At 37.8% G+C, this 11,542-nt stretch overlaps 1 protein-coding gene across 1 annotated transcript; it reads right to left on the bottom strand.

Moving 5' to 3' along the window:
- Positions 1-1,725: 1,725 nt before the first annotated feature.
- Positions 1,726-2,794, bottom strand: gper1 (G protein-coupled estrogen receptor 1). Its single transcript, XM_020935206.1, has one exon. The coding sequence runs from the start codon at positions 2,792-2,794 to the stop codon at positions 1,730-1,732; it is 1,065 nt and encodes a 354-aa protein (XP_020790865.1). The 3' UTR covers positions 1,726-1,729.
- Positions 2,795-11,542: the final 8,748 nt, after the last annotated feature.

Genomic DNA, 11,542 nt, shown 5'->3' with positions numbered 1-11,542 from the left:
GGGTTTACCATGATTTAATTTGCTTTCAGTAGCATTTAATCCGTATCAGGCCTATATTAGAATGCATTATTTTGAGATTTAATTTAGGGTTATTCTATTGATTTTTTTGGAGTCTATTTACATTTGTTCTCACAGATGGACTGGACTGCACCCTCCACCTGGTACATGAGCTACAGACATTCTGCACCCACAGTGACCTGGCCAATCAATTTGGGATTCCCTACAACAGGTTGCATATTTGTACAATTTGGCAAAATTTTAAATATATAGTGCACCAAATGTGCATCTGGACACGTTATCTATGGAGCACATCTGTTCAGTGCCACTAGTCCATTGTTGTTCTGCAATCCTGCAAAAGCTTTAAATGTACAAATGCAATTATATTTCTAATCCATTATTCACTGAACCTAGACCCACGTAGCACTCTCCCTTGTAATTATTCATCAAACATGCCAGTCCAGTCCATATCCAGTCCTAATTACTTTATGTGCCTGACCTGGTTGCCCCGTTTATCTGAAAATTAGACTTCGCATTCAAACCTTTTTTGCCAAATTGGTACTGCTGTTATTTTGGTTACAAACATTTTATGTTTTATGTACATTTCTCCAAGAAATGTTTTATGTCAGCAAGATTCAAAGTCATACCCCTATTTCTTTGTTTGATGTGAGCTGCCTTCTGCCCTCCTCTTACCTAAGCAGCTGAGTAGGTGCACAGGCCACAGGTGCAGGCAAGGTGCTGCTTGAACATGTTTTAAACTTAACAGTGTAAAATCTATTCACAGCAGCCAACAATAGCCCATCCTTACTTTAAAATAGATCATTTAAGTGTATTTATGTTTATTTATAGATGCTTTGGTAAGTGTTTTTTTTATACCAATTCATCTCTTCTTCTCTTGTGTGCCCTAAATCTTTTGACAATTTGCTTTGCCATTCACTGGTAAATATTAACATTGACAAAAGGCCATTTAATACTAAGTGATGTGTTTACCTTGCTTGGTCCCCACCAGCACCTGGCTCTTGCTATACCATCATCCTAACAAGAGTGGACACATTATGGGGGCAATAAGACACCCGTGCTACACTTTAATACCAATCTAAAAACATCTGCCATCTGTTGAACTCTGCAAAATATATAACAAAAATCCAACAACACTTCACATGTTTCCTGTGTCCTGTATCACCACTGTGAGTGAACCCTTTCAACAGTAATGCATGACTACTGTTTGTTTAAATGTGCACTCTGTAATTTTTCTGATGGAGGGTCCGCCATCTGCTTATTTTGTGGAGATGATACTGCTTTACCTGGAATGTTCCACAGTATGGCATACAACTTAACTATCTCCATGGAGACAAGGTGATGGCCAAGTTTCAGGTCAGATCTAAGGAGAGGCAACTACTGTCACAGTAAGAATAATGCCATACTGTGGAACAGCACTAAGCAAATCAATAACATCTCAAGAGACACACAGGTAGCAGGACCTCACCTGAAATGTTAAAGAGTACAACTTTAAAAAGATAAATTTGGACTTTCCTAAGTTGAAAAACACAGGCAAATCAACATATGCATATGTTATGTACAGTGCATTTTTTTCTCATAAGCTTTTATTAACATTAACATACCCTTCTTGTTGAAGTAACAGACACATACAATAAGACATCAAATGTGCAGATACAGAAAGGTAATAATTAAGAGCATTATTGTTTTGTTTTTGTTCATGGAGCTGTGGAGGTCACACCTGGGTCACGTCGCTTGGGACTGACAGGCGTAAGTTCAAACTGTTTCTGCAGACACGGTTGACCACAGACCAGTCAGCCTTCTGCTTGACAAAGAGCCTCAGCTTGTCCCTGAAAGTTTCACCCAGGAAGCTGTAGATGATGGGGTTAAGGCAGCTGTTGGAGAAGGCTGCCAGGTTGACGATATGCCCTGTGAGGGGATAGTCGTGCCACAAGGGGGCGTCAGTCCTGTATGCTGGGTCTGCAGTACCCTGCAGCAGCTGGATACTGATGAATACGTTTTCTGGCAGCCAGCAAATGAAGAAGACCAGCACAGCTACCACAATCATACGCAGGGCTTTCTGTCGCCTTGGCCACAGTCCACGGTGCTTTTGGGATTTCATCAGGATTCGGCCAATCAGAGAGTAGCACAGGCCAATAATGGAGAAGGGCACCAAAAAGCCAATGGTGACCTCCAGCCACTGGATCTCAAACACGTTAGCAAAGCAGAAGTGGAGCTCCCCTCGGTGCTGGGTCTGCACTATGGTAAAGGGCAGCAGTGTGGCCAAGATGGACGCCATCCATATGAGGCTACAGCTCATTTTGGCGTGCTGCATAGTCCTTAGAGGGCTGCTGTTCACTGAGCTGGCTAACGCCACGTAACGGTCAAAACTCATCCAGGTGAGGAAGAAGATACTGCTGTACATGTTGACCTGCAAAAATAGGGACATGAAGGTGCACAACACAGCATAGTCGTAATACTTCTCATTCAGGTTGAAAACCTCGATAAGGGAGTCTGCCACTAAGATAAGGTCAGCTACTGCCAGGTTTACAAAGTACAGGTCTGGGATGGTCATCTTCTCTCTGTGGTTCAGATTGACCACGAGGATTAAGATGTTCCCAATAAATCCAATAGGAAACAGCAGGACAGTGTAGAGACATGACAGGAAGAGGCCGATAATGTAGGCCTGGTATTTGTCAGGGTCCTCAGTCACCTCTGTGGTGTTGTACTCCTCTGTGGTATTTACATACTGTGTACTGTTAGCATGTATCCAGAGCAGAGCTGTGACCTGCTCTTCCATAATGGAGGTTCTCAGGCTGTCCCGTGTCAGAAAACACGTCTACATCCTTAAATCCTGTTAGCTCCCAGCCATGGCACAAACACTGCAGATTCATCAATGCACAGGGCTCATGCTGACTGATGTCAGATCAGTCCTAAAGTCATGGCCTCATGGTGTCATTCATCTTCTTTTAGGTCCCAAACAAAACATTTCCATTGTTAAAGAACATGGTGTCCTCAAAATCTTAGAGTCACATGGTCAAGACTGAGTGGAGATTCCTGCCTTTAGTGCCCTGGTTTGACTTGTATCTTGCTCCAAGTGTGGGTGCATATTTATTCAGCAACACAACTGGATATGCTGTAGAATGAACAGCACGCTGTAAGACAAGAGCGGAAACATACACAAGAAATATGTTATACATAACACAGTGCAGTCAAGTCATGTTATAGTTATTTAACCATCCACTCGTCATTTACACAGTGGTACTGCCTGGCTGCACATTAACATTCAATGGTCACGTTTAAGTAGATGCATTGAAATTCCCCTGAAATCCTCCGCCAATCCAAACTTACTTTACTCTCTGCTCTCACTTTATGAATATTGACAGTAAAGGATGTCATTAACATTAAATATACCCTGTGTGAACTTACTATCCCCACAATGTATGCATATGACTGTAAAAGCCCATATTTATCAACATAAGTATCATGCATGTAGATTGAAAAGTGTCTTCAAAAAACAGTGTAACTTATAAAACTAAAATTAAAATTCTAAAATATTCTGTCTTAGACAAGAAAGCAGAAGTACTGATTGTGTAATACAAGAGTATTACACAATCAGTACTTCTGCTTTCTTGTCTAAATCTGACAATTGTGCTTAAACTTTGGCATTTGGAAACAGTCTCTGTATTCTGCTATTTTTCCTAGAAACAAGGGACAATGCAATTTGAGCATTTTGTCACACATAAGAAAAGAATTGAATAACTCGATAGGAATACATCAATACAATACATTTTGGAAGATACACACTATATTAAACATTTATATTTATGAGGCATAACCAGTTTCCAGTACAACCCCAAAGGTCATGGCCTCTTGAAAGTAGTACTTTGACTCAAATAAATGCATATTATTTAGCAGCTGTTTTTATTTATACTTTGCAAGAATTCAAATAAATGAAATAACTGCAGAATAATAAGAAATCTAAAATAGTAAAAAAAAAAAAAAATCTTACCTCATAACCGTCAGTGCTCTTGTCTGTTCGGCTGTACTCAAACATGTGTAAATCCCAAACCATTTCTTCTACTCCACCTGCTGTTGTTTGACCTACCCCTGTCTGGACAGTAGAGGGAGGTGAGGGAGGGAGCGAGGGAGGGAGGATAGGTCTGGTACTGCAGTGACACGCTTATCTGTCTAATATATCTAATATATCATGATAACATGATTACTTCTAATTAACGCCTCACTTTAAAGAAAAGACAATGATAGACAATGCACTAATGTCAAATTAGCAACAATCACAAATACAGCAAAATGTTCAGATCAATTGGCTGCATTCTTGATAACGTCTAGCAACCTCACTACTTCCTGACAAATTTTATCTCTATGTAGTTTTTGCTGAGTTGTGCTAAAATAAAGAAATATTTAAAGATAAGGCAGTGAACAGAGAGCTGCAGGTGGATGTCATAACAACATGTTAAAAGTACACAAACAAAACAAACAAATTTGTGCTGAATACAGCAGAGAACACGTCTGTGTTTAGAAAGAGAGATGTTTGTTTCAATGCTAATGCTGATTTTGAGGCTTCATACATTTTAGAACAATACCACAAATTGAAATATTCTACATATAACAATAAATGGAGATCTTTTATTTCAATCCATTTGAATTTCTATAAAAAAATAAAAAAATTAAAAAAAATTATGTTTTACAATTTTAATAAAAGAGAGTTATCTTTGAGACACAGTGAGCTAGCGTGCTGCTGTACACCATATGTGCACTATGTCATATATGTGGTGCAGGTTGTTCAGCTACAATTGTTTTTATTGAAAAAACAAATAAGACAAAATAAATTGAGAACACAAGCATTCACTAGTAATGCATCTTAAAATATACTTAAACTTAAATATACTTGCATACTTAGACTGAAATTAAACTATAAACTTTAGGCATTTCAGTAAAACAAATAATCATAGTTTTCCATTTGTCATTTATACTAATGTAAGGTTATTTTTGACATATTTTCTAATGGGCATGCATTCACTAATTGTTGTATTTCTTAATTATATTAATTAATATGAAGGCATACTAAGATATCCAGAATGTAATTTAATTAAAATGAAGTTAAAATGAAATCAATATAATGGATTTTTAAATAACATGAAGTCTAAAATCCTGACCTGACCGCGGGCTTGATCATCAAAGCCAATAAGGAGGAAACAGAACAGACCCTGCAGTGCACTGGGGGCACAGGCACATCTACATAATACAGAGTAATACGGCTCACAGCACAAAAACAGGGCTATAAGAACCACTGGGTTAAATAAAGGGTGGTCTGTCTGCATGCACATCTCTAATGTGGGTGAATATTATTTAATTTTAAAGAAAATCAACATGGTGTATATAAGGTATTTGCTGTTTGGTCAAGAACTGTACAGATGGTGTAGTATAGCCTAACATATCTCAATGTGCTACCTACTGTACCAAATTGATGATCATGGCTGAGTCCTGGTCCTAAACAGTCACATAAGGGTTTTGTACACTGGTGTAAAAATCTAAGCAGCAGCATCAGATAGCATACTAGTCTACAGCCACTAAAAACAGTAACTGTAACTGTTATACCAAGCACAATTAGACAGGCCCTGCAAATATGATAATTACAAATGTACCCATATATTTAGTCTTGGGGAAAAAATGCTATACAGTCCTCTGTGCTAGTGTAACCTCTTTAAAATGTAGCATATAGCCTACATGATATAGCAGGATCATTCATTTATGTCATTTTGAAAGATGACAGTAGTCTGATATTATAATGATTATAGCCATGAACACAGACAATGAGGCAGGTGGTTGCCTGCAGCCGCATGTACAGTAGGGGGCTATAGGCAAGGCAAGGCAAGGCAAGTTTATTTGTATAGCACAATTCGTACACAAAGTAATTCAAAGTGCTTTACAGAATAAGAAATACATTAAAATCATAATAAAAACAAATCAAAACATAAATAATCATGAAGATTAAAATTAAAAAAGAGAGAAGAGTGCGGAATGAAAACCTTTCAGTTATATGCACAGTTAAACAGAAATGTTTTGAGTCTGGATTTAAACAGCGTCACAGAAGAGGCCTGTCTCACATGTTCAGGAAGACTGTTCCAGGTTTTAGCTGCATGAACCTGAAACGCTGACTCCCCTTGTTTAGTTCCTGACTCTGGGCACCAGCAGGAGGCTGGTCCCTGAGGTCCTCAGAGTGCGAGATGGTTCATATGACACTAACATGTCACAGATGTACTTTGGTGCTCGGCCATGGAGAGACTTGTACACAAGCAGAGCTGCTTTAAAGTCTATTCTCTGAGGCACAGGAAGCCAGTGCAGAGACCTGAGCACAGGACTTATGTGCTCGTACTTCCTAGTTCGAGTAAGGACCCGAGCTGCAGCGTTCTGGATGTTCTGCAGCGTCTCACAGCTCGTTTGGAGAGACCAGTGAGCAGACCATTACAGTAGTCTAACCTACTGGAGACAAATGCATGGATAAGTTTCTCTAAGTCTGATTTAGACAGTAAACCTTTGATTTTTGCTATGTTTTTAGATGGTAAAAGGCTGCAGATGTTATTGATTTTATGTGACTGTTAAAGTTCAAGTCTGAGTCCATTATTACCCCTATAGTGTTACATCAAACTATTCCAAGAGAGTCTACAGACCCTACACCACAGACCTCCACCAAGATGCACCACCAGAACCCATGTCCCTTGCCATTTTCATAAATTTACGCTTAGTAGTATTTACTCACTGTTAAATGTTACTAAAAGCTCAATTAAATGTTTGCACTTTATTAGCACTTCAAAGATTGTACATTTAATCTAGCCTTCATTTCTAGAAGTGTCCTGATTTGAATGTGTTGTGTTCTACTCTGCTTGCATAGGTAAATTGGCAGTTTAAACAAGCAAATTTAATTGTCATCATGTCAGATACATAAATACAAATAACATAGCCATTTTGTCCTTGAATGTGTTGTAGTAGGCCTTGTGTCTGGTTTAGATTAGGCACAACTCTATAATGGTTAAGGTTAGGAAAAAGGGTTGGGCTTGTCTTAGTGTAAAACAATGTCAACTTTTGTAACATAACACTGAAAACAGTGGCCCTCAATCAGTGGACTTTTGATGGCCCTTTGGTATGGCCGCTGTTTGTTTTCTTTTACAGACCTGTGGATGGAGGTGAGTCACATGAGGGTCCTCGAGGTCAGCGGGTTGGGTCGTCTGGGTGCAGGTCTGCAGCCAGATCCCTTACAGCTATTTACTCTGGTCTTGGTTGCAGACATTGTCATCTCAGATTTTACATTTGTGAGTAAAAATAAATTGTTAATTATTTGATAGATAATTAATAATGTATATTTAAAATTAAATTAAATTGTGGTTTAAATTTCTTCCAGTTTATAAGAACCTTTTCTATGAAGGACATAACTCTAAGGGGGATTTATTACAAATGAGATAACCTATATTCGGGCCAATGATTTAGTTTTCACAGTTGAGTTCACTCTCCAGTACGACAGCAAATGCAGTGCATGGGTTTGAGCGTTGCGACGCAATTCCACTTATGTACACTGGGTGGCGGACTAACATAAAGATTAGAGCTTGGCATACAGGTGGATCCTGTGAGATACTTCTAGACTCTAGCATAGACATTATCTGAGATTAATGAATGAAAATCTTTATTTGTTTTCTTTTTCTTTTCCTTTTTTTTTTTTTTTTTTTTTTTTTTTTTGACCTTTTCCATCTCCATCTTGTTATGTGACAGATCGGTGTATTTATGTTGATTGTCATTTTATCGTACTTTTCTTTTTGCAATACTCTAATTTAGTCTTTCTTCAAAAACAAGTCTCCCCGGTCTCATAAAATAGCATTGGCGGTGTTGTTAATGGAGCTGGTGTGGTTGAACTGGTGAGGTGGTGAAATCTCCACCACCCAAAAGCAGTAACCACAGACTGTTGTCCAACTGCACTGCTCCACTCTGATGTCAGAAATGTTTTCAGTTATTTTATCATTTCAAGACCATAGGAACTGGCACCAGCGCTAGTTTTATTCAAAGATTTAATATGGAATAGTGTAATCTCACAGATGTCATTTTGTCATTTTATATAATTCATAATAGATTGAAATATTTTCCACCCAAGATAATATTTGGCTTTCGAAGTACTATCAGATCTAAACCCGAACTAGCCTATATCAGGTCTAGATAAGGGCTAAACCAGGTCTAAATTGAAAGTGAAAAAATCAAGTGAAAATAGCTATAACCTATATATGTTATAAAAACATTTCTTACATTAAGTGCATCTCAACTCGTAGTATTGATGGCCAGTGCAACAAGTGGGTCTATAAATTATGCATAGGAACTGTGAAGTTTTAAAGGTCTTATAATACACAAAACTGATGTCCCAAAAACATAACTGGAGTTGTGTTTTGTTTTATCCACACATGTTCGAATTGTTAGAGTAACCCTTGACCCTATTATTTGTCTGTCTATATCTCCAGAGCTTAAAGTGCTGTTCCACCTTGTGATACCAAGTTTTCACTTAACAACTACTTTTGACCTTCAGTGCAATAAAAATGGACAATTCTAAGTCTGAAATTATCTAAATGATTCTAGTGAAGGTGTATGAAGTTTAAAAACACAGTGGAGCACTTCCTGTATACCACATGACATCACAAGGTGGAACAGAGTGTTTTTTGTTTGAGAAAAGAGTATTTGTGATGAGGAAACAAAATTATAACAGAGATCAGAAAATCACATAACATGAGCCCTTTAATCTTTAGTGGCCCCCTGTTTCACAAGTTGATGTAGTTGAGCTGATGAAAAAGTACTTTCTTACAAAAAACATTTTCTGGAGTATTTTTTTAATAGCTGACTTTGAAATGTCACTATTTCTAACTGAAACAATCATAAAATCAGCTATACTGTATTCAATATGCTAAGCTATCACAGTTTGTTCAACACCTCCTGTTCATATTTTACCCCCAAATTCAGTTTCCTCTGTGCTTCATTTCCCTTAAATTATCACGTTTGTTGAGACTCACGTCCTCTTGGCCTGAACTGTGTAACTTAAACACTATTTCATTTCCTTGCTCACATTTTACCTTGTTCTGGTGCTTACATGTAACAGCCTAACTTGACCCACATCAGGAAAAACACTGGTGGTCTTAGCCTTTGTGTGAAACTTGTGCAACAGCCAAATCAAATATTGAAAACCACAATCCAAGCGTCCTGCCAGCAGCCCAGTGCGCTGTGCTGTAGGTGGTCTACTGAACACGGGACCAGACCAGACTCATAGTTTTGGTCTGGCGTGAAGTTCTGCTTAAGAAAAACATGGTTAGTATAAATGGGGCACGCTCGAGAGAGGACTATGCTGTTAAAGGTGTGCTGTGTAACTTTTCTGCTGGAGTGTCTGCCATCTGCTTGTCTCCACTGGGTTTTATTATGTTTCTTGAAATGTTTCACGGTATGACATTCAAGTTATCTCTATGTAGACATGCAGGTGATTGGTTGGCCAAATTACAGGTAAGAACTATGGAGAGGCACCTCTGCTTACTGTTTGAATGCATGTTTTTTCAGGATATTAAAAACATTTGTGACTGAAAAAAGCAAGATATATAAATGCCATACCGTGGAACATTCCTGGGAAAGCAATTACATCTCCATGAGACCTCCCACCAGTAAAGTAAAATAATGCATATTTAAATACACAAGGTATTATTTTGATCTTATCTCATTTAGAGTATGCAGGGATTGAGTACACAAAAAGAACAAAAAAATGTGTGGTTAAGCATTTTAACACGTAAGGCTAATCTCTATACTACTGACTTCATTATAATGTCATTATCAACTCCAGATGTGCAATAGCCTACATATAAGCCCCCTGAAAAACATTATTTTCTGCCAGCTTTCTCTTATTTCTGACTCATAATTTGTTGCAAACACATTTTATGTTGTGCAGTTATTTTAATGTTAAACCAGATTGTGATGGGCTGAAATAAAAAAAGGTTAGGTTGTATTATGAAACAAATAGAAATACCACATTTGCTTGATAAACTACTGAGCGGTTATCATGACTAACAATGGCAGTAACTATTGCAATTGCCACATTACCACAACATTACTGCGACAGTAAAATAACTACTCATTACAACAGTTAACTGCTAGCTCACCTGTTGTAGTTCCAATCAACTTAGTTATTTACAGTGAGATTGTGTTAAAACAAAACTGGGATTAAAGTCTAATTTGAGTAACAGAGCTTCAGACAGAGCAGTGCCTACAGTTAACGTCACACCCCCCCCCCAAGGCATGTTGATGATATCAGCTGCAAAGTGTTAATATACTTTACCATGCAAAGGTAGGTTTAATGGAAGCTGGACTGACAAATTAATATGGCTTTTTGAATCAACACGGTTTTAAGTGTACCCCCAAGTGTAGCCTTAAGTGTAGTTGGTTTGTAGGCCTACATACTGTATAATTCATATGGAGAATTGCCTGTACATTTCTTCACCAAACTCCAAATTAAAAGTCTTTACCACTCAATCTCACTCCCACATCTCCACTCTGTACAAAATGAACTTGCTGTTTATCTCTGCGTATAGCTTTATTATCAGATGTGGCCCATACTGCATTGTTTTTCCTGGAAACTACAACAATATCGGATTGTTAGAAGCAGTGAAGACTAAACAATCCCCAGAATGTGAGGAATGCCGCTATTTTTTCCCAGTCTGAATGGCGTGGTCACAGGGCTTCGCCGCAAAGCAATCTGCCTATGTACCACTACACAACATGGTGGCATCCATTAAACATGCATGTCAGCAGACTCCACACAATAGCCTGTGTCTCTGGTTTAGTCTGGGTGCAAAAGAATAAGCATACACAAAGCAATATGTTTCATGGTTTTCAGATCTTTATTGTTAATTTTTCTAGACCAGCAGAGTGTGGTGGTATTAAACGTATAAGCCTGGTAACTACCTATATTTCTTTAATTTTTACCCCTAAATTGGTAATATACAGATAAAAGCTGTGTTGAGATGTGATGAAATACAGTTGTGAGGTAGTCTAGGTAGAGCTCATTGTTATATCTGAATGCAGGAGGAATCTGTTTTTCAACACATATAGGGTTAAATATACCAACTACAGAAAGTATATTAAAACACTGTGAGAATGACCAGTTTTTTGTCAGCAGTGTTGGGAAGTAAATGACTACATGTACCGAAAATACTTATTTAATTTGGTGGTATCCAGAATATAGTTACGTTCCCAAATTAAAAGGAATACATGGCAGTACTTCATCTTGCAATTTTGACTTTGAAATGTACATACGCTATTAGTGAGAATAAACAAAACAGCTCTTGTGTGCATGTGTGAGTTTTCTTCTCTAATTGGTGATAAATTAATGCATAAGAAAACAAAACACTTATTATGTTTTTTACACTATAATATGTAAGTATTCTGAGTATTCAAAATATATGGACTCTGATTGAAATAGCATACAAAATATATTTTAATTCTGATATTTAGTGTTCTG

The sequence above is a fragment of the Boleophthalmus pectinirostris genome, unplaced genomic scaffold, assembly GCF_026225935.1.
Source record: "Boleophthalmus pectinirostris isolate CB_2022bp ecotype Guang Dong unplaced genomic scaffold, ASM2622593v1 HiC_scaffold_17, whole genome shotgun sequence".
NCBI lineage: Eukaryota > Metazoa > Chordata > Actinopteri > Gobiiformes > Gobiidae > Boleophthalmus > Boleophthalmus pectinirostris.
Note: the sequence above shows the minus strand (reverse complement) of the source record. Positions and strands in the feature narration are given on the sequence as shown.

Bases quoted from the DNA above. Each gene is read 5' to 3' on its own strand.
- gper1 (XM_020935206.1), bottom strand. From the start codon at position 2,794: ATGGAAGAGCAGGTCACAGCTCTGCTCTGGATACATGCTAACAGTACA.